Consider the following 24,701-nt stretch of genomic DNA (forward strand, 5'->3'; position numbering starts at 1 on the left):
ACTGTAATTGCTCAAAATTAGCACTAGTTACAAGTACAGAGCGAGAAAAAAGATAAACTGACAGAGGAAATGCAATGCAATTCATTAAAGTATTATATGATTTATTTTACACTAATGCAGTAGTTGATTTTGATGTGTTTCCCTGCTGTTTGTCTTTCAGGCACTTTTACAAACCATTACTGAGGAGGGGTTTTAGTAAGATAGTCAGCCAATCAGCAGTCTTCTTCTTGTCTGCTTTCTTCCATGAGGTAAAAGGACACTGAACTACTTATGTTAAATTTGAGAACCGCACGGTCATACTTCTTAAGGTTTTTGACGCCATTTTACTGTTAACAGTCTTCTTGTTTTGTTTCGTTCTTTTCTGTGCGGTAGTATCTGGTGAGTGTCCCTCTGAGGATGTTCCGACTGTGGGCCTTCATGGGCATGATGTCTCAGGTAAGCAGATTCTGGAAATGAAAATGCAATAACATCATTATTCTGGAACATATAAGTAGCAAGAAATAACAATTACCTAATTAACAACCTTTTGTTCAATGCCATTAATCCAATCCCTTATCGCCGCGTTTTTCAGCCGTGTGCCGTAAAAAACAGTCTGTTGTGCCGTGGTAAATTATCTAATTTCACCTATTTGGGTTAAAAATATTTTTTGCACACAAGTAATAATAATCCTTAAATAATGTGGCAGAGTAACCATGTTATACCCGCCCATATCAGTAGGTGGCACCAAATGGCTAATTGCTTTGTAGACGTCGGAAACACGTTGGGTCATGATCAAAATATGCAAACGACAGCGGGAAGCAGTGCGCAGGTAAATAGGTATTTTATGTTTAAACCAAGAATAAACAAAAGGCGAGTGTCGCTAAGAAAAGGCATTGAAGCTTAGGCATGGCTATGCAAAACGAAACTAAAAATGAACTGTCTGCAAAGTAAACAAAACACAGAATGCTGGACAACAGCAAAGACTTACAGTGTGTGGAGCAGACGGCGTCTACATTGTACATACGTACATGACATGACAGCCAACAATGTCCCCACAAAGAAGTAAAGCGCCCGCACAACTTAAATAGTCTGAATTGCAAAAACAAAGCAGGCGTGGAGAATAGCACTCAAGGAAGGAAGACATGATACTTTGCCAGGAAAATACCAAAAAAAATGAAAAAAAACCACCAAAATAGGAGCGCAAGACAAGGACTAAAACACTACACACAGGAAAACCGAAAAAAAACTCCAAAAAGGTCACGGCGTGATGTGACAGGTTGTGACAGTACACCTACTTTGAGACAAGAGCTATAGTGATGCTAGGTTTAAATTAATATCCAACAATTGCGAGAACTAATTTATATTGTCAATATCGGCTACTGAGTTTCGTTTTTTAATGATTTCTGCTTGTGGTGTACCTCAGGATTTTTCCAATGAAAAAAATCTGTCTTGGCTCAAAAAAGGTTGAAAAACACTGCCTTATAGGACACACATTAACTTACTTAAAAATTCTAAATTGCTAGTAATTGTAGTATGTAATTATTATTGTGTACTACAGCAGTTTTTAAAATGTGGGAAGGGCCTCCCCTATGAGATTCCCTGAAGAGTTAAGGAGAGGTGCAGCAACTTGAGAAAAATGAAGAAAAACATTTAAAACACGTAATGGTGGTGCTTTGGTACAAATTATGCATAGATTATGTTTTACAGACCACCTTCAAGCTGCTTTCTGACCGTCTCTTCAGGATGTGCCATTTTGTGGGCGGTCTTATTTACGTGCCTCCACTTTGACTGTGTCCTCTCCCCGTTGTCCTTTTTGTAGTTTTTAGCACTTCCACATGGAGTCTACTGACAGATATAAGTTAGAACCTTACGCTACTTTGTATTATAAATGGCTACAGAGGAGAATGCATGTGCATGAACAAGTCAGTCTGCCCCACATCGGGTAGACAAAAAGAAGGAACCTTGTGACTACAAAGTCAAACTACGATGGCGTACTAGTGTAAACCTCTTTGATGTCACAACTGGGAAAAAAGTCACAATTTGGGCAAATTCCAAATGGCTCATTAGGAGAAAGTATGAAGGAAGGCAAGATTTTTTTATACATTTGTGGTTTGATTTCACATTTTCAGGACTTATGCAGATCCCAATTACACATAAAAAGATACCAATAGTTAAGAAAAGTTGGTTTTGCATAATAGGCCCTCATTGAGCTAACTCCAGTTGTATCAAAGGAACAACATTGTTTCCCACAGGACTGCAATCTATCTTGTCAATCTGCTGTATGGAGTTGTAACGACAAGCTACAGTACATTCAGTCAGTCCCATTTTTATGTGTTTGAGTGAGGACATAACTGGTAGCACCAAATGCAATCTCTAAGGGGGGGCTTACTGCCCCATACTTTTAAAACAACCCCTGGTGTATAACAATATTTTATTCTTAAGAGCAATGCATTTTTATATGTCATCATAATATATATATATATGTATACAAACCCCGTTTCCATGAGTTGGGAAATTGTGTTAGATGTAAATATAAACGGAATACAATGATTTGCAAATCCTTTTCAACCCATATTCAGTTGAATGCACTACAAAGACGAGATATTTGATGTTCAAACCCATAAACTTTTTTTTTTTGCAAATAATGATTAACTTAGAATTTCATGGCTGCGACACGTGACACAGTAGTTTGGAAAGGACATGTTCACCACTGTGTTACATCACCTTTTCTTTTAACAAAACTCAATAAACATTTGGGAACGGTGGAAACTAATTGTTGAAGCTTCTAAAGTGGAATTCTTTCCCATTCTTGTTTTATGTAGAGTTTCAGTCGTTCAACAGTCCGGGGTCTCCGCTGTCGTATTTTACGCTTCATAATGCGCCACACAATTTGGATGGGAGACATGTCTGGACTGCAGGCGGGCCAGGAAAGTACCCGCACTCTTTTTTTTACAAAGCCACGCTGTTGTAACACGTTGCTTGGCATTGTTTTGCTGAAATAAGCAGGGGCGTCCATGATAACGTTGCTTGGATGACAACATATATTGCTCCAAAACCTGTATGGACCTTTAGCATTAATGGTGCCTTCACAGATGTGTAAGTTACCCATGCCTTGAGGACTACTAAACCCCCATCCCATCACAGATGCTGGCTTTTGAACTTTGCGTCTATAACAATCCGGATGGTTATTTTCCTCTTTTCACATCCACAGTTTCCAAATATAATTTGAAATGTGGACCTGTGAGACCACAGAACACTTTTCCACTTTGCATCAGTCAATCTTGGATGATCTCGTGACCAGCCAAGCCGGCTGTGTTTCAGGATATTGTTGATAAATGGGTTTTGGTTTGCATAGTAGAGTTTTAACTTGCACTTACAGATGTAGCAACCAACTGTAGTTACTGACAGTGTTTTTATGAAGTGTTCCTGAGCCCATGTGGTGATATCCTTTACACACTGATGTCGGTTTTTGATGCACTACCGCCTGAAGGATCAAAGATCCGTAATATCATCACTTACGTGCAGTGATTTCTCCAGATTCTCTGAACCTTTTGATGATTTTACAGACCGTAGATGGTAAAAACCCTAAATTCCTTGCAATAGCTTTTTGAAAAATGTTGTTCTAAAACTGTTAGACAATTTGCTCACAAAGTGGTGACCCCCGCCCTATCCTTGTTTGTGAATTACTTTGCATTTCATGGAAGCTGCTTTGATACCCAATCACGGCACCCACCTGTTCCCAATTAGCCTGCTTACCTGTGGGATGTTCCATATAAGTGTTTGATGAGCATTCCTCAACTTTATCAGTATTTATTGCCACCTTTCCCAACTTCTTTGTCAACTGTTGCTGGCATCAAATTGTAATTCTATTTGCAAAAAAAAAAATATTTTTCAGTTTGAACATCAAATATGTTGTCTTTGTAGCATATTCATCTGAATATGGGTTTAAAATGATTTGCAAATCATTGTATTCCGTTTATAATTACATCTAACACAATTTCCAAACTCATATGGAAACAGGGTTTGTATACATGTTTATATATATATACTGTATATCTGTGTATATATATATATATATATACATATATATATATATATACATACACACACACACACACACACTTATTTATTAGCATGGCAGATCAGAGACTCTTCCCTCCTGTGCCTAAAAAGCATTAATGTTGTTGTTGTTTATTTATTCGTAGCTTCCATTAGCCTGGCTTGTTGGTCACTACCTGCGTGGCAACTATGGCAATGCTGCAGTGTGGATATCGCTCATAATTGGTCAACCATTTGCTGTCCTCATGTATGTCCATGACTACTACGTTCTTCACCACAGGCAAGAAGCTGACTGATTCTTTACCTCTTTGTTGACTGTTTTAGGTATTTTTTGCAATTACAACTTGACAGCTTCTCTTTTGGGTCACCCATTCGAAATTTATTTTTTTACATCCATCAATCCATTTTATACCGTTTGTCCCTTCCATTATGAAGTATTTAGAAATGTTAAGAATGACACATACTTTCCAATATTTTTGAAATGTCTGATCATCTACATCAGGGGTGTCAAAATCAAGGCCCGCGGGCCAGACTTGGAATTATCTATGGCCCCCGGGATGATATTTGATTTGTATTAGAACCGGCCCACAGGCCACAGCCGCCTGCAGCTGTTTTGCACACACCAGTGGTCCATCAGTGTTGGCGCTAGGAATTTTCAACATTTTTGGGTTCCCACTTTTTTGTAAGTGTTTTGAAAATAAATGATAAATGTATGCATTATCCTGTTATATCTCACATTCTATATTGTGTTTTGGAAAAACGTTGTCATAAACGTTACTTAATTCATTTTAAAAAATTATACCAAAGAAAACATTTTTATGCATATGCATGTATTCAGTTATAAACATTCATTCACTTTTTTCTTTCCTCCATGGATCTGAACTTTACTGCTTCTGGTATTTTCTTCTCTATTTTTATTGTAATAGTTTAGAATGTGTTTGTTCTATTTTTGCCCAAAGTAAAACACAGAAAACAATCTGAAGTTTTCTATATTTTTTTGTTATGATGCCATGATTTTAATAGTCCAGCCCACGTGTGCACAGATTTCCCTCTATGCGGCCCCTGAGCTAAAATAAGTTTGACACCCCTGATGTACATGAACATTGCTCTCCTCATATGTGCATTGTGCAAGAGTGGAACATATCTTCAACTAAAAGTCATGTCTAACTTTTCCTACGGTAGAGGCTTTTATTGTACATGCATGCAAGCAGCAACTTTTCATCAGAGTCTTTCTGCAGATTGGTCTCGAAACAATTTAGTAAAACAACATAGAAAGAGAAAGAACACACCTAAAACTATGGCTGTTATGCTACTGTGAAAACATATTTTTCCTCCATAATAATACCTTAAATTGTGTTGCTCTATTATTCTGGTACTAGTTAAACAATTCTTATGAGGACATGTTTTTAGTCTTTTTTGTTGGGGTACAAAGGAGAATGATGTTTGGGGTTATTTATGTACAATGTTGACTGTTTGAAGTGCCTTGGTAGGCATAATACTGTACTTGTGTTAAAGGGCTATATTCTGTCCAGTTTTACTTTGAAATGAGCACTAAAATTAAAAAAATGTATGCTGGTTAGACTTTTTAAGGTACACTTCATCCATCTATCTGTTTATATTTTTGTCATATTTCTTTCAAGAATCCCATGTGAACTGGTCATTGCTTTAGGGGCCTTGTCAATTGTTTCATACAATAAATGAAACTCTTTAGAGGGAACAAGTGTTGTTATTTGCATACATCAGATGTTAGCTGTACAGTCAGATGGAAACCAGAACTGATTATACTAATGTTAGTAATTTAGGACAGGGCTAGGTTACAAACACAAGCCTCATATGACACTTAAACCATGCAGCCTAATGTGTGTGTGCTTCTCAGTCTCACACAGGTCTGCTTCTCATCGCTCTGATAGCAAATTAAACAGTGGGTCTTCAGCACATCACTGAGTGTGTCTATTGACGCATGGGTGTGACATTATGTTAAACAGAGATCTGTGGAAATTACACTGAAATATATAGGGCACATCAAATTAACTCCTTAAAAGACCTTGTTGCCACCAGAATTGTAATGAGCTGTAATACGCTCAAAATGGTTCAATAAATAAATAATCTACAAAACAATTTAAATAGGCCAACAAAATTATATTACAAAATATATTGAAATTATCCATCCATAAACTGTTTGTATGCATTTTGCAAATGTCATTTATAACAGGGGAAACCTGTGAAAGTATTATTGTGGCAAAATCATTTGCAAATGCTTACCGTGCGTGCAATCAGATTAGCATGTCTGTCTTCTAATTTGTGTTTTTTAGTGGTATTTTGCACTACAATTGTGACACAATTTTTTAATGATAATGACATTTCAAGTAGGGCCCGGCCGGGCTCTACCTAAAGAGGCAACGTGGGTCCCCCTTCCAATGGGCTCACCACTCATGGGAGGGGTCATAGAGGTCGGGTGCAGTGGGAGCTGAACGGCTGCCGAAGGCAAGGCACTTGGTGGTCCGATCCTCAGCTACATAAGCTAGCTCTTGGGACGTGGAACGTCACCTCGCTGGGAGGGAAGGCGCCTGAGCTGGTGCGCTAGGTGGAGAAGTTAAGGCTGTATATAGTCGGACTCACTTTGACGCGAAGCAAGGGCTCTGCAACCAGTTCTCACGAGAGAGGCTGGACTCTTTTCCACTCTGGCGTAGCAAGCAATGAGAGGCGACGGGCTGGGGTGGCAATTCTTGTTGCCTCCCTGGCTCAAAGCTTGCACGTTGGACTTTAACCCAGTAGACTAGAGGGTAGCTTCCGTCCACCTTCGGGTGGGGGGGACGGGTCCTGACTGTTGTTTGTGCTTACACACCAAACAGCAGCTCAAACTACCCACTCTTTTTGGATTTCCTTGCGAGAGTACTGGAGCGTGCTCCCTCTAGTGATTCCCTTGCTGTGCTGGGGACTTCAACGCTCATGTTGGCAACGACAGTGAAACCTTGAGAGGCGTGATTGGGAAGAATGGCCTCCTGGACCTGAACCCAAGTGGTGCTTTGTTACTGGACTTTTGTGCTTGTCACGGATTGTCCATAACAAACACAATGTTTCAAACATAAGGGTGTCCATATGTGCATTTGGCACCAGGACACCCTACGCCGCAGTTCCATGATTGACTTTGTAGTGTGTCATCGGATTTGCGGCCTCATGTTTTGGACACTCGGGTGAAGAGAGGGGCGGAGCTTTCTACCGATCACCACCTGGTAATGAGCTGGCTCCGACGGTGGGGGAGGATGCCGGACAGACCTGGCAGGCCCAAACGCATTGTGAGGGTCTACTGGGAACGTCTAGCAGTCTCCTGTCAGAGAGAGTTTCAATTCCCACTTCCGGAAGAACTGTGAACAAGACACAAGGTAAGCACTGGATATTGAGTCCAAGTTGACCATTTTCCGTGCCTCTATTGTCGAGGTGGCTGATTGGAGCTGTGGCCGCAAGGCGGTTGGTGCCTGTCGTAGCGGTAATCCTAGAAGCCGCTGGTGGACACCAGCAGTGAGGGATGTTGTCAAGCTGAAGAAAGAGTCTTATCGTGTCCTTTTGGCTTATGGGACTGCAGAGGCAGCGGACAGGTACCGACAGGCCAAGTGAAATGCGACTTTAGTGGTCGTGAAGGCAAAAACTCGGACATGGGGGGAGTTTGGGGAAGCCTGGGAAAACGACATACGGCTTCGAAGCGATTCTGGTCCACCATCCTCAGTGCACTGTCAACACCGTGTATGGTGAGAATAGTGTGCTGCTGACCTACACTGCGGCTGTTGTGGATCGGTGGAGGGAATACTTCGAAGACCTCCTCAATCCCAGCAACACATCTTCCTAAGAGGAAGCAGTGCCTGGGGAATCTGTGGTAGACTCCTATTTCTGGGGTTATGTTTGCTGAGGTAGTTAAAAAGCTCCTTGGTGTTGATGTGTTCCCCTAGTCTCTAGATGCTGTGGGGCAGTCTTGGTTGACAAGACTCTGCAGCATCGCGTGGACATCGGAGACGGTACCTCTGGATTGGGAGACCGGGGTGGTGGTTCCTCTCTTTAAGATGGGGAACCGGAGGGTGTGTTCCAACTATCGTGGGATCACACTCCTTTGCCTTCCCAGAAAGGCCTATTCAGGTGTACTGGAGAGGAGGCTACGGCAGATAGTCGAACCTCGGATCCAGGAGTAACATTGTGGTTTTCGTCCTGGTCGTGGAACGGTAGACCAGCTCTGTACTCTCGGCAGGGTCCTTGAGGGTGCATGGGAGTTTTCCCAACCAGTCTACATGTGCTTTGTGGACTTGGAGAAGGCATTCGACCGTGTACCCCAGAAGTCCTGTGGGGAGTGCTCAGAGAGTATGGGGTATCGGACTGTCTGGTCTGCTCCCTGTATGATCAGTGTCAGAACTTGGTCCGCATTGCCGGCAGTAAGTCGGACCCGTTTCCAGTGAGGGTTGGACTCTGTCAAGGCTGCCCTTTGACACCGATTCTGTTCATAACTTTTATGGACAGAATTTCTCGGCACAGTCTGGGCGTTGAGGGGATCCGTTTATGTGGCTGCAGGATTTGGTCTCTGCTTTTTGCAGATGATGTGGTCCTGATAGCTTCAACCGGCCAGGATCTTCAACTCATACTGGTTTGGTTCGCAGCCGAGTGTGAAGCGACTGGGAAGAGAATCAGCACCTGCAAGTCAGAGTCCATGGTTCTCGCCCGGTAAAGGGTGGAGTGCTATTTCCAAGTTGGGGAGGAGATCTTGCCACATGTGGAGGAGTTCAAGTACCTAGGAGTCTTGCTCACGAGTGAGGGAAGAGTGGGGTGTGAGATTGACAGGCGGTTCGGTGCGGCGTCTTCAGTAATGAGGACGCTGTATCGATCCGTTGTGGTGAAGAAGGAGCTGAGCCGGAAGGCAAAGCTCTCAATGTACCGGTCGATCTACGTTCCCATCCTCACCTATGGTCATGAGCTTTGGGTCATGACCGAAAGGACAAGATTACGGGTACAAGCGGCCGAAATCAATTTCCTCCGCCGGGTGGCGGGTCTCTCCCTTAGAGGTAAGGTGAGAAGTTCTGCCATCCTGGAGGAACTCAAAGTAAAGCCGCTGCTCCTCCACATCGAGAGGAGCCAGATGAGGTGGTTCGGGCATCTGCTCAGGATGCCACACTAACACCTCCAACCGGCAGGAGGCCAAGGGGGAGACCCAGGACACGTTGGGGAGACTATGTCTCCCGGCTGGCCTGGTAACGCCTCGGGATCCTCCGGGAGGAGCTGGATGAAGTGGCTGGGGGGAGGGAAGTCCAGGCTTCCCTGCTTAGGCTGCTGCTTCTGCAACCCGACCTCGGATAAGCGGAAGAGAATGGATGGATGGATGGACATTTCAAGTAAAAAAATATCAGTCTGGTGTTGCCCATCAATCAAAATCGAAAACTAACTTCAGCCTTTTCTCAAAAATTGCAAGATGGACTAAATATTGTTTTTACACACGGACACGCACTCGTTCACACCTCTTTATTTTTATGTTTTTTTTTGTCTTGTCCAGCTACTCGGGCAAATCGTATTGTTGATGTAGATGCCCATATTTGCTGTACAGAAATACTTTACAAACGCGAAGTGTGAGATGCTTCTCTTGTTACCTTTTTTGTATTTGACTTTATTAAATTGATTTATATTAATGTTTGGAGCAGCCGGACCGGAGCAGGAGGGGATAGAAAGAGAAAAAAAGGAAGACTGGGGGAAATTGCAGGGACAAGAGGGAATAAGACAGAGAAGCAATAACAATGTAGTTTACCATGAATTGATTAACGTGGACCCCGACTTAAACAAGTTGAAAACTTATTCGGTTATTACCATTTAGTGGTCAACTGTACGGAATATGTACTGTACTGTGTAAACTGTACGGTTACATATAATGTATTCTCTTCCTTTGCAATCTCCTAATTAAAGTTTCAATCAATCATTCAATCAAAACAGAACAGAACAGAAAAGCATCAGCAAATACAATATGTACAAATCAATCAATCAATCAATCAATGTTTACTTATATAGCCCTAAATCACTAGTGTCTCAAAGGGCTGCACAAACCACTACGACATCCTCGGTAGGCCCACATAAGGGCAAGGAAAACTCACACCCAGTGGGACGTCGGTGACAATGATGACTATGAGAACCTTGGAGAGGAGGAAAGCAATGGATGTCGAGCGGGTCTAACATGATACTGCGAAAGTTTAATCCATAATGGATCCAACACAGTCGCGAGAGTCCAGTCCAAAGCGGATCCAACACAGCAGCGAGAGTCCCGTTCACAGCGAAGCCAGCAGGAAACCATCCCAAGCGGAGGCGGATCAGCAGCGCAGAGATGTCCCCAGCCGATACACAGGCAAGCAGTACATGGCCACCGGATCGGACCGGACCCCCTCCACAAGGGAGAGTGGGACATAGAAGAAAAAGAAAAGAAACGGCAGATCAACTGGTCTAAAAAGGGAGTCTATTTAAAGACTAGAGTATACAAATGAGTTTTAAGGTGAGACTTAAATGCTTCTACTGTGGTGGCATCTTGAACTGTTACCGGGAGGGCATTCCAGAGTACTGGAGCCCGAACGGAAAACGCTCTATAGCCCGCAGACTTTTTTTGGGCTTTGGGAATCACTAATAAGCCGGAGTCCTTTGAACGCAGATTTCTTGCCGGGACATATGGTACAATACAATCGGCAAGATAGGATGGAGCTAGACCGTGTAGTATTTTATACGTAAGTAGTAAAACCTTAAAGTCACATCTTAAGTGCACAGGAAGCCAGTGCAGGTGAGCCAGTACAGGCGTAATGTGATCAAACTTTCTTGTTCTTGTCAAAAGTCTAGCAGCCGCATTTTGTACCAAGTGTAATCTTTTAATGCTAGACATGGGGAGACCCGAAAATAATACGTTACAGTAGTCGAGGCGAGACGTAACAAACGCATGGATAATGATCTCAGCGTCTTTAGTGGACAGAATGGAGCGAATTTTAGCGATATTACGGAGATGAAAGAAGACCGTTTTAGTAACGCTTTTAATGTGTGCCTCAAAGGAGAGAGTTGGGTCGAAGATAATACCCAGATTCTTTACCGTGTCGCCTTGTTTAATTGTGTGGTTGTCAAATGTTAGAGTTGTATTATTAAATAGAGTTTGGTGTCTAGCAGGACCGATAATCAGCATTTCCGTTTTTTTGGCGTTGAGTTGCAAAAAGTTAGCGGACATCCATTGTTTAATTTCATTAAGACACGCCTCCAGCTGACTACAATCCGGCGTGTTGGTCAGCTTTAGGGGCATGTAGAGTTGGGTGTCATCAGCATAACAGTGAAAGCTAACACCGTATTTGCGTATGATGTCACCTAGCGGCAGCATGTAGATGCTGAAGAGTGCAGGGCCAAGGACCGAACCCTTGGGAACTCCACACGTTACCTTAACGTAGTCCGAGGTCACATTGTTATGGGAGACACACTGCATCCTATCAGTAAGATAAGAGTTAAACCAAGACAGGGCTAAGTCTGACATACCAATTCGTGTTTTGATACGTTCTAATAAAATATTATGATCGACAGTATCGAAAGCAGCGCTAAGATCGAGGAGCAGCAACATAGATGACGCATCAGAATCCATCGTTAGCAATAGATCTTTAGTCATTTTTGCGAGGGCTGTCTCCGTGGAGTGATTTGCCCTGAAACCGGATTGAAAGGTTTCACATAGATTGTTAGACGCTAAGTGTTCATTTAACTGCCCCGCAACAATAGTTTCGAGGATTTTTGAAATAAAGGGAAGGTGAGACACCGGTCGGTAGTTTACCATGAGGTCAGGATCGAGGTTAGGTCTTTTAAGAAGAGGATGAATAACCGCTTTTTTGAATGCTAAGGGAACAGTGCCCGAGGAAAGTGATAAGTTTATAATATTTAGCACTGATGGACCTAATAATACAAAGAGCTCCTCGATCAGTTTCCCAGGAAGAGGGTCAAGTAAACATGTTGTTTGTTTTATTCCATTTACACGTTGTAACAATTCCTCTAATGTTATTTCCTCAAAACGAGAGAAACTATTTTGGAGGGCAGTATCCGCCGTATATACCATCGTATCAGTGTTAATAGAACCCCGTTGTAGCTGGGACGCATTGTCTTTAATCTCCTTTCTAATGACTTCAATTTTCTTACTAAAGAATTGCATAAAGTCATCAGCTGAGTGGGTGGAGCTACTGGAAGGGGTCCCTTGTTGGGTTAGCGATGCTACCGTACTAAACAAAAATTTAGGATCGTTTTTATTACGGTGGATGAGATTTGAGTAATATTTAGCTTTAGCTAAGGTAAGCATGCGTTTATAAGTTATTAAACTATCACTCCATGCTTGATGGTGCACCTCAAGTTTAGTCGTGCGCCATTTGCATTCCAGCTTTCTACATAATAATTTCTGAGCTCTAGTTTCTTCTGTAAACCACGGTGTGCGCTTTTTTGGAGCCTTTTTTAACTTTAGCGGTGCTATGTTATCAATGGTTTCGCGCAGGGCGTCGTTAAAGTTGTTAGTGAGGTTATCAATAGAGCCCACATATTTTGGGAATGGTGCCATTACTGAGGGCAGTAGGTCAGCAAGAGTTGTCGTTGTGGCCGTATTAATGTTGCGGCTACTATAGCAGTTATTATTATTATTAGTTTGACGAACATGCGTCTGAACCTCGAATTTTATAAGGTAATGATCGGACAATACTTTAGTATACGGGAGTATCGTAACTTTGGAAACGGTGATACCCCTGACAAGCACTAGGTCTATCGTATTACCGTTGCGATGCGTGGGTTCATTTATTATTTGTGTGAGACCACAGCTATCAATTATAGTCTGGAGCGCTACGCACGGTGGGTCCGATGGGGTATTCATATGGTTATTAAAGTCCCCCATTATGATTATATTATCGGCGTGTGTCACTAGATCAGCAACAAACTCTGAGAATTCATTGATAAAGTCCGAACAGGGCCCTGGGGGGCGGTAGATAACAGCCAGGTGTAGAGGCAGCGGTGTGACAGACCTCATAGTAAGCACCTCAAACGATTTATATTTATTATTTATGTTAGGACTAAGGTTAAAGTTTTCGTTGTATATTAGTGCGACCCCCCCACCCCCTTTTAAGCGGACGGGCAATATGCGCATGTGTAAAGTTAGGAGGACATGCCTCATTTAGCGCAAAAAAGTCGTTTGGTTTAAGCCAGGTTTCGCTGAGACCGATGACGTTAAGATTGTTGTCTCTGATAATATCATTAACTAACAACGTTTTGGGAGACAATGATCTTATGTTTAAAAAACCTATATTATAGGTTGTGGGCTGTTTTAGGGAATTTTTGATCAAATTATCCGTAGTAGCAATATTAATAATGTTGTTTTTATTATGCCCAGTGCATTTAGTATAATTACGACCATATTTAGGAATTGATACGACGGGAATTTTCCGATTGTTTGATTGTTGCTTTGATAAACTGCACGCATCATGGTTAGCCACCTCAGTAACGGGGATTTTCCGATTGTTTGTTTGTTGCTTTGATGAACTGCACGCATCATAGTTAGCCACCTCGGTAGAACACATGTCCAACTCTGAAACACTCAAAGCAGAAAAAACTTGTTCTAATTTAACTGACTCCTTACCCAGACCAGTAGTCTCGCATCTTCCATTTAAATCCGGCTTCAGGATGGAGGGAAGTGGTGTTCTGTGGGGATTAGCCTTCTGCTTTGTTTTTAGCCCCGCTCGGCATCCGCGTTTCCGATCACACCGCTGGCGTCTGCTCCGTAGACGGCCCCCGCTGCTATTATACTCCCCTGCTTCACAGGCCGCTGGATGTAGCTGCCGAATTATTCCCATGCTAGTTAGTACGTCTAGCAAGCACGCGTCTACCAGTCCAAAACGGCCCGATATGTCCACATCCAGAAGTGTCTGGCGGTCGTACGTGATCACGGAGTGACCACGATGTGAGCCAGCCATAAAGTTTGTAGAATTGTCCGGTATTTCTGCCAAATGTTCCATCTTTAGCAGGAGCTCCGCGATGTCGCAGCCCGCCCGGGCGCCGCCATCTTGGAATATGGAATATCTTTGAAAATACGATCTGAAAAGTGATAGCAAAGAAGCAGTTAGTGAAGTAAATATTAATAACACATAAATGAAAATTAACTTTATTACACTACAAATGGAGCATTATAAACATTATTATCTCCATTATCAACAATACAATTGTTTCAAATGCAACAAAACATTCCAGTGTGTGCGATAGCTAAAGTATGGTCCCAGCCTAAACCCGACAGCCCAACCCAAAACAGCTGGTGTGTTGCCCAGGGAGCAAGGGACCACCGGCCTCACGCAGCCAAGGAACAGGAACAGCAGAGCCGGGCCCCATGTGCCACCCAGCGGGGCCTGCAACAAGCCTTAGATGCGCCCAGCAGAGGACGAGGCACAGGAGAAGCAGGGGACAGCCATCCCCCCAAGCCAGCTAAAAACCACACCCCATGCTGGCAGGAAGACGGGACGCCCTGCCCTGAGGGGCCCAGAGACTCCTTACAACCAGACGGGAAGACCGCCCACGCCTTACCAGCACCCAGGCCCACACGAGCCCAATATAAATATATATAATATATGGATTATAAAAACATTTAATGGAAATACCTTATGTCCTAATTCAGCAAGTGCTGGAAAATAGAGTACCAGTCATGGCAAATAAATAAATCAAATAAAAAGTACTATAGACCATACATTTAATTTATTGCCACTTATAGGTAGTACAAACAGTTCATACATTTATTTCCGGGTTACTCAGTAAAACATGTTACATCAGTAATAAAAATAAAAGAAAGAGTTGAATGTACACTGTGATGTTTAACTGTGTGTAATCTACATGTGAAGTAATGTACCTCCTGAAAGCTTTCCTCTCCCCTTGAGCAAGACTACCTCTGCACTTCAACAAAGGGTAAGTACTTTTATTTATTTTTTTAGTTTGTCTTATTGTTCAGTTTTCTAATAGAGTTGTGTCATTTTGCCAAGGACTACAGCAGAACCTGGATGTATGACCTTAATTGGTTGTTGAACGGGGTCTGTAAATCACAAAGGTCGTAATGTGAAACACATTTCTCCATAAGAAACAATGTAAATATGAATACTGGGTTCTAGCGACGACAAAAGTCCATATTTTAGTGAAGTTTCGTACACTTTGAACACAATATCAAATGCGTACAGTACTTTATACCAAACAAACATAACAAGAGGGTGATGGATCAACTTTTTTTTTATTATCAAGCTAAAACGAGCTAAACGGTGCCAACACACGCGCCTTTGGTGCCCTCACAAACGATCAGAAATTACAAAAGTCCTTATAAGGGGACTGCACTGTTTGGAAGGTATTTTTACCTATCGTTAACAATACATTTAAAAGACGGGGTGACGGATGGATTTAATTTTTTTAATGCATTATAACTTTTAAATAAACATAAATAAAGGTCAGCTTACAGCATAGCCAACGGGATGTCCCCTATTTTGCCCATAAAATCCAATAAATAACCATTCGAAACCCACCAACAATACTTCATTTACATCTTCCATCCATCCATCCATTTTCTGCCGCTTATTTCCGTTCGGGGTCGCGGGGGGCGCCGGCGCCTATCTCAGCTACGATCGGGCGGAAGGCGGGGTACACCCTGGACAAGTCGCCACCTCATCGCAGGGCCAACACAGATAGACAGACAACATTCACACTCACATTCACACACTAGGGCCAATTTAGTGTTGCCAATCAACCTATCCCCAGGTGCATGTCTTTGGAAGTGGGAGGAAGCCGGAGTACCCGGAGGGAACCCACGCATTCACGGGGAGAACATGCAAACTCCACACAGAAAGATCCCGAGCCTGGATTTGAACCCAGGACTGCAGGACCTTCGTATTGTGAGGCAGACGCACTAACCCCTCTGCCACCGTGAAGCCCTCATTCACATCTTGTGAATTGAATATTAACGAAGTAGTAGTGATATTGTTATTATGAGCGCTAACGCAGACAAATTATTTATAGCAGCACCGTGATCATTATTTATGTTTACATCAAGTGGTCTGCTGCTTCCTTGCCCCCTGAAAGATTATTGTGGATCATAAACCATGCATCTCACCTGGACAGAAGAAGTCTGACGAGGTATTCCATAGGGGTGTAACAGTGCACAAACATGTCGGTTCAGTACGTACCTCGGTTTAGAAGTCACGGTTCGGTTCTTTTCCGGTACAGTAAGAAAACAACAAAATATACATTTTTGGGTTATTTATTTACCAAATATGTAAACAATGGCTATATCCTTTTAACATTGGGAACACTATAATATTTCTGTCCACGTTAATCAACATTAAACTTCCTCAAGTTATTGCTCAGATTAAATAAAAGGACAAAACTTTTCTTTCTTCTACATATAAAAAGTGCAACATTAAACAGTCCCAAGTCAACTCATCATGCTTAATTTATTACAGCATTTGGGAAGCCTGTAGTTGATTTTTATTATGTAAATGTTATATTTGTATCAACATGTGATAGCAGGGACCCTGCCATTCAAAACTAGGCTGTTACATTACTAATGATTAATGTAACTATAGCTGAAAAAAATAGTACAATAGCAATAGGAGAGACTATTTTCCCTGAACACCATGGAGTTCGTGTAGGCTTTATGATGCAGTTACATTATTATATCAACTATCAGAGACAGAAACTCTTCATTTAACATAATGTCCTTTTTTGCTGCTTCAACACAGCTCAATCAACTCAGAAAAAGGTAAAGCGAAATAACAGACAGACAGGGCTTTGCTGTCATAACACACGCACACACACACACATATGCGCTCTGAATATGCACTGCTGATTGGCTCTTATCGCTCTGAATACGTACTGCTGATTGGCTGTTACCGCTTTGCGTGTAACCAATCAGATGGTTGTGTGGGTGGGACAATACTGGGTGCTGTGTAGGAGACACAGGCAGAATGGAGCGGAGCAGCTTGTTAAGACTTAAGTATAGGCGGCTACTTAATATGTTCGTGTGGAAACTCGTTTGGTACACCACCGAACCAAAACCCCCGTACCGAAACGGTTCAATACAAATACATGTACCGTTACACCCCTAGTATTCCGTCAATTTGGTACACTTTGACAGCAATGCACACGGATTTTTGAAGTTTGTTAATGGAAAAGTTTTCAAATAGAGGGACCTGTGCTGTAAATCGAGGTTCCACTTAATATGCAATAGTGTGCCGCATGCCATCCATCCCTTAACATTTGATCATTTTATTAAACTGACAAAAAAAAAAGGGAGAGGAATCAAGGACAGACAGCTTGATCTATCCCTGAAAAATGCATCACGTCATACTCCATGAGAACAGAGGCAGTAAAGGAAAAGGTGCAGAGACTTCATCGTCCATCATTGACTAATTCCTGACATAGACGCAGCCATCCGCTTCTCCTTGTTTGACTCACACATCGGAACGTCATTGTTGACCCTCACTCTCCCACACACACATCCGTCACACACTCATCCATCCCTCACTTTTATGTTCATACACACAAAAGACACCGTCTAACTTCTTTTGGACACCTCGCCCTTCACTTCTTCTATTTTCTGTCCTCACGTCCTGCGTCTTCTATTTGTATCAGTAACAGGTTGATCCACGGCCTCTTCTGTAGACATCCGTTGTTGCGGAAGTTTCAGGAACCCTGCCAAGTCGTGAGTGATGGTGATCCCTGGACAGGAAGCCAGAAGACACAAACCTGTCTCATTCTGTCAGATGGGTGCAGGAGGCCTGGGGACAGGTTATAAAAAGACTGTCTACGCTTGATTCAAGCATGTAAGTACTTTACAGTCATTGACCCAAATATAAGGGAACACCGGATGTAAGACAACCTCTTTCCCCCAACAAAAAAAAAATTGGCAGGTCTCCTTACAGTTCTACATACAAACCAACAGGTGGTGCCAAGGAATTTTTCTTCAACCAAATCATCATCAATCAAAGTTTATTTATATAGCCCTTAATCCCAAATGTCTCAAAGGGTTGTACAAGCCACAACGACATCCTCGGCTCAGATCCCACATCAGGGCAAGAAAAAACTCAACCCAATGAGAAATTAGAGCTTTACTTCCTGTCACTTACAATACATATACATGGTCTCTTAAAAGTTGTTAGCAAACAACAGAGGAGGTGTGGTGCTATTTTTTAAATAACTGTAATCAATGAAGTAAGTCTTCAAACAACGGTCAAGTTTTTTAAAAAGACAAATGCCCATGTTGGACACATGCGATTGTATTGTCAGACTGTCATAGACCAGGGGTGTCAAACTCATTGTAGATTTAAAATCTACTCGAAAGTAGGCCGGACTGGTTAAATCACGGCACGATAACTTAAAAATAAAGACAACTTCAGATTGTTTTCTTTGTTTAAAAAAAAAGAATAAGCACATTCTGAAAATGTATAAATCATAATGTTGTTTTTTTGTTTTTTTACACTTACTGTACATGTTGCGGTTAATAGTATACATACTTTATTTGTCCTTATTTATACTTTCTGGATAAATTATGTGATAATGTTCATCAGTCAACTCATTGGTGTTGATATTCAATCCCTCAAGATGAAAAAAATATCAAAATCAAATTACAATATGTTATTTATGTAGTTTGCTCATTTTCCTCGACTGGTGCTCTAAGATCATGTGTTTTTTTTTTTGTTTTGTTATACGTATCACAGCGCTACACACATCTACAAAGAATTGCTATTGCGACATCTAGTGGACACATGTACAACAGCGGTTTCTTTCATTCAAAAATTTTGGCTCATTTTTCTACTTAGCAAACTCATCCCGCGGGCCGGATGAAACCTGTTCGTACATTTGATACCCCTGTACTAGACAAATATTCTTTAAATGTTTTATTTGAATATAAGTCATTCATTCATTTACTCAAAACTAGCTAACAATATAGTCTAAAAGTTTTGTCGGGTTTATTTGGAATCATGCATTGAGCTGATCACTCAACTAACAGTACAACAAAACACACCTTACAGGTATCCGCCACGGTTAAAGTAAAGGGGCATGTGCGGACTAAAAAAAATGTGTATGATTAGTCTGTGTTTATACATCATTAATGCTATATTTTTGTAATTAATTGCATGAGTTAATTACTTCAATCTGAAAAACCTAATCTAAATACATAAGATCATTTGTTAATTAGTCTAATTAAAAAAGTGTATAATTTGACAGCACTGATTTTAATACATCTGAAAGTCAGAAGAATTATGATTGATCTAATTTTGCTTTCAGGATGTCATAGAGGTACATTTTTAAATATTTTATTATAAAGGATGGCATTTATTTGCTCAAAACCTTTTAATGATATGATTTAAAGTCCTGTCTGAGTTTATGTTCTCCACCACCGACGCTTAGATTAGTATTAGTGCAATCGTTATGTCTCGTCTTGATTACGGTAACATGACTTTCAGGTCTCCGTATGTCTGACGTTAAAGTTGGTACAAAATGCATCTGCTAGACTTTTGACAACAACGAAAAAGTTTGATCATATTACGCCTATACCGGCTCACCTGCACTGGCTTCCTGTGCACTTAAGATGTGACTTTAAAGACCTACTGAAATGAGATTGTATTATTTAAACGGGGATGGCAGGTCCATTCTATGTGTCATACTTGATCATTTCGCGATAATGCCATATTTTTGCTGAAAGGATTTAGTAGAGAACATCGACGATAAAGTTCGCAACTTTTGGTCGCTAATAAAAAAGCCTTGCCTTTATCGGAGGTAGCAGACGATGACGTCACCGTTGTGAGGGCTCCTCACATCCTCTCATGGTTTCTAATGGGAGCCTCCAACAAAAAGAGCTATTAGGACCGAGAAAAAGACAATTTCCCCATTAATTTGAGCGAGGATGAAAGATTTGTGGCTGAGGATATTGATAGCAAAGGACTACAAAAAAAATAAAATAAAATAAAGTACAAAAAAAAAAATAAGGAGATTGCATTGTGAGCAATTCAGATGTTTTTAAACACATTTACTAGGATAATTCTGGGAAATCCCTTATCTTTCTATTGTGTTGCTAGTGTTTTAGTGAGATTAAATAGTACCTGATAGTCATACGGGTGTGTCCACGAGTGTGTTGACGCCATTGTCTGAGGGAAGTCACAGCTGCATGGACGGCGCAAGCTCCGCAGATCTCCGGTAAGAGGCGACTTTTTACCACAATATTCTCACCGAAACCTGCTGGTTGACAAGTGGTCGGGATCCATGTTCGCTTGACCACTCTGATCCATAGTAAAGCTTCACCTCAGAGAATTTTAAACAAGGAAACACTGTGTGTTTGTGTGGCCAAAGGCTAAAGCTTCCCACCTCCATCGTTCTACTTTGACTTCTCCATTATTAAATGAACAAATTGCAAAAGATTCAGCAGCACAGATGTCCTGAATACTGTGTAATTGCGCGATGAAAAGAGACAGCTTTTAGCCGCAAGTGGCGCTGCGCTTGTATGTCCCCTCCAACTCGAGACGTCACGCGCACGCGTCATCATTCTGCGACGTTTTCAACAAGAAACTTAGCGGGAAATTTAAAATTGTAATTCAGTAAACTAAACCGGCCGTGTTGGCATGTGTTGCAATGTTAATATTTCATCATTGATATATAAACTATCAGACTGCGTGGTCGTGGTCGGTAGTAGTGGGTTTCAGTAGGCCTTTAAGGTTTTACTACTTACGTATAAAATACTAAACGGTCTAGCTCCATCTTATATTGGTGATTGTATTGTAACATATGTCCCGGCCAGAAACCTAGGTTCTAAAAATTCCAGAGTCCAAAAAAAATCTGCGGTTTATAGAGCGTTTTCTACTCGGGCTCCAGTACCCTGGAATGCCCTCCTGGTAACAGTTAGATATGCTACCTCAGTAGAATCATTTAAGTCCCATCTTAAAACTCATTTATACACCCTAGCCTTTAAATAGACACATTAGTTAGACAAGTTGATCTGCCCTCACTCTTTTATGCTCTGCCCCCCTCGTTTTAGTTTGCCATGGATCAGTCTCCACGGAGCAGGCGCTCTTCTGAGCATAAGTCGATGACGTCTCTGTGCTGCCGACTTGTCTGCATACAAGAGGATCCTTTGCTGTCTCCCACTATGGTCTAGACTCCCACGTTATTAACCATATCTACTCGGCGTCCATTGCACAAGTCACCGGGAGGGGAGTCCCCACATCTGCGGATCGTTTCCAAGGTTTCACATTTGTTCCCATTTGGTGGGGTTATGTTTCTTACACTGAATAAGATCAGAGGATATTGTTGTGATTTGTGCAGCCTGTTGAGATATTTGTGATTAATGGCTACATGAAACATATTTGATTGATTAATTGATGATGATTAAATTATGCATTGATCTGATCATTCAACGTACAACAACGCATACCTTTTATATAACCATACGCGGTTAAGGCAAAAGAGTATGTGCGGACAAAATGTTTTGATTAGTATGTGTTTATACTTTATCAATGTGATTTTTTTTTGTGATTAATCGCAAGAGGTAATGCATTTATTTTGACAGCTCTAATCTGAATTAATCTGATTTTCACATATAGGCAGATATAGGGGCCCTGAGATGAGTTGGCGACTTGTCCAGGGTGTACTCTGCCTTCCGCCCGATTGTAGCTGAGATAGGCACCAGCGTCCCCCGCGACCCCAAAGGGAATAAGCGGTAGAAAATGGATGTATGGATGGGCAGATATAGGGTTGTATGGTATACCCAAAACCTTAGTATAGTTCCGTGGTACTATTGAATCATATTCAGTACTATACCGCCTCCAAAAAGTACCGGTCTGAACGCCATTGGTGGATCTACACCTAATATCCACTGTAATGATACCAAGTACAGTAGCGTGTCTAGTCGATACTACTATGATTACGTCTGTATTTTTTGGCATCACTACATCTTCTTTCGTTTTTTTTTTTTATGTATATTATGTTTATAAACTCAGGAAATATGTCCCTGGACACATGAAGACTTTGAAAATGACCAATGTTTGATCCTGTAACAACTTGGTATTGGATCGATACCCAAATTTGTGGTATCATCCAAATCTAGTGTAAAGCATCCAAACAACAGAACAATAAGTGATTATTACATTTTAACAGAAGTGTAGATAGAACTTGTTAAAAGAGAAAGTAAGCAGATATTAACAGTAAATGAACAAGTAGACGAATAATTCATTTTCTACCACTTGTCCTTCATAATGTTGACAAAATAAAAGAATGGAAAATGACACAATATGTTACTGAATAAGTCAGAAGCTAAATTAGGAGCCTTTGTTTGCTTACTTACCAATAAAAGACAAGTTGTCTTGTATGTATGGTCACTATTTTATTTAAGGACAAACTTGCAATTAGAAACATGTATAATGTACCCTAAGATTTTTTGTTAAAATAAAGCCAAAAATTACATTTTTTGTGGTGCGCTTTAATTACAAAAGTACCGACAAGTATTGAGATAATATCGGTATCGGGACAACACTAGACAAATATTTAAAAATGTTTTGTGATGTATTTATTTTTTAATTGGTTAATTTATTGGCTGATTTTTTTCTACCTTAGTTATTTTTTACTTAAAAACGAGAAGCCTACATTATACTGCAATATGTTATTTTCCAGTTGAGAATATTTTTAAATTTCTTTACTGTTTTCTATTCATCCCGAACAAAGGTTTTCAATTCTACTGTATTATATTTACTGTTGAGTTTTGTACATGTAGTGGAGAGTTCACATGTCTGATATAAAATGTAAACAGATACTCAGACTTCCTGTCTGAAGACCAAAATAAGAGGGAGGGCCGTAGGACATGGGAGGTTAAGAGGGATGTTAGTAGGAGAAAAGAAGACACACTGGGACATTTCACAAGAACCTACACGGACACACGCTGATGACATTTGAAATTGTGTCTGCAGGGTAAGGTAGTGATGTTGAAGATGCAAAGTCCTGCTTGGAAAACATCTTAATGTCACCTTCTTGGACAACAAGAACACACCTGGATCTAGAGGGAGTCCAGCCAAAGAACTTTAACTGGACTGCTTTTCCCATAAGGTAAGCTAAAAGTATATCTATATATCTACGTTACCATCTTTGCATTCTGTTTCCTATGGAATTGACTGTTTCTACAACCACAACATTTCTATGACAGTTAAATCAAAGTTATTGCTGCAACAGAATGTCCAGTTTGCCTTAAGTGGCTCTCTAAAATGCAATAATTTGATGCAAGACAGCATGAGATCTTTGTTCCCGCTCTCTTCTTTATCGTACACACACACACACACACACACACACACACACAGTCAAGGATTCCCACGCTGCTGGGATTTATTTGTGATGTGCTTCTGAGCCCTCTGGGACCTTTCTCTCTAGTGGCATTTTGCGGCAGCCATTGCATCACCACCAACTTTGATGTAGCAGCCATATGACGACAACATGCATTAATGTAATAAATCAAATGTAGACTCCATTAAGACTTTCCTAGTATTATAAATTTATAACCACTGAGAGCAGCTTCCAGAGTTTATATTTCCATAATTTATTACAAGATTCATAGGTTAAATGTGTGAAATTTCTAATTACATTTACGTCAATGATGCTAGAAAAAATGTAAGATAACAAGCCCACTTATGTTAATGTATAACTTTGAGGACCCTCTGCTCTCACCAGCCTAACTAACCAACTAATTGACATGCAATAATTGCATTTTTAATGGACATGCATTGCTACAATTATGAATTATTTTTTATTTTTATACAAGTCTCCTGTGATGAGAGGATGTTTGTTTTTATAGTGCAATCATTTCCAGTGTGCATTATGTATCGGGGGTTACAGTACTGTTATTATCTGTGCATAGTTTAACCGTTTTTTTGTACGATAGTGTGTGCTCAGTTTGTATTATGAGTGTTATCGTTCACATTTTCTACTTCCATTTTATTCTTTTTTTACTCATTTCGGTATGCAAAATCTTTACTGCAACCATGGAATACATACATAACATTTTCATTTTATAATCTTTTTTAAATGCTTTTTTGGAGGATTTTTTAAAAAGTTTTTATTATGCATTTACATATTGAATCCTTTTTTCATCTCAAAAGTATTTGCTGTTTTTTTTCTTTTTGATATGGTATAAAGTTTAATTAATTTATTGTTTTATTTTTACATTGACAACTTTGCAATAGAGGTTTGACAAATCAATATTTTGGCCAGTCTTTACACCCATACTGCATTCAAATTGGTGAACGATGCAATTATATTAGTCTTGGTCATGTGATTATGATCTTTATATGATGTTATATTCAATCTACTGTATATGGGGTAAAATGTATGTTTTCTTATGGCCTCAAAGTAGCTTCCAATGACACAAGATGACTTGTTGTTCTGCCATTTATAAAGGTCACTATGATGTATTATTTTGGTACTTCTTTCCAAAAATATTGGTGCTCTTTTTGTCAGAGAAGTATAGTGAACCAGGTAAATATAAAAAATAATATATATTTTTTTTTTTAATCCAAGATAAATCCCATTTCTTGCATTCAATGCAATGTTAGTGATTTTATTTTACACTCCCCTACATTTACTGCCGTTTACTGTACATGTACATA

At 40.7% G+C, this 24,701-nt stretch overlaps 2 protein-coding genes across 7 annotated transcripts in view; both read left to right on the forward strand.

The window, feature by feature from the left end:
* Positions 1 to 5,758, forward strand: part of LOC133561974 (diacylglycerol O-acyltransferase 1-like) — a 70,808-nt gene extending 65,050 nt beyond the window's left edge. For both annotated transcript variants that reach the window (XM_061915727.1, XM_061915726.1), the window contains 3 exons: positions 161 to 248; positions 373 to 435; positions 4,185 to 5,758. In XM_061915727.1, the coding sequence (XP_061771711.1) occupies positions 161 to 248; positions 373 to 435; positions 4,185 to 4,334 (301 nt within the window). In that variant the 3' untranslated portion in view covers positions 4,335 to 5,758. The remainder of the gene's footprint in view (positions 1 to 160; positions 249 to 372; positions 436 to 4,184) is intronic.
* A 7,250-nt stretch (positions 5,759 to 13,008) lies between these two features.
* LOC133561975 (G-protein coupled receptor 20-like) overlaps positions 13,009 to 24,701 on the forward strand; it is a 34,957-nt gene continuing 23,264 nt past the window's right edge. The window contains exons 1-4 of one of the 5 annotated variants that reach the window (XM_061915731.1): positions 13,015 to 14,985; positions 17,692 to 17,882; positions 21,092 to 21,298; positions 23,016 to 23,151. The gene's annotated coding sequence lies outside the window, so the exon portion shown is untranslated. Of the gene's footprint in view, positions 17,883 to 21,091; positions 21,299 to 23,015; positions 23,152 to 24,701 lie in introns of all 5 variants that reach the window. The other 4 variants (XM_061915733.1, XM_061915732.1, XM_061915728.1 and 1 more) reach the window with 4 other exon arrangements.

This window comes from Nerophis ophidion, linkage group LG11 (genome assembly GCF_033978795.1).
Source record: "Nerophis ophidion isolate RoL-2023_Sa linkage group LG11, RoL_Noph_v1.0, whole genome shotgun sequence".
Lineage (NCBI taxonomy): Eukaryota > Metazoa > Chordata > Actinopteri > Syngnathiformes > Syngnathidae > Nerophis > Nerophis ophidion.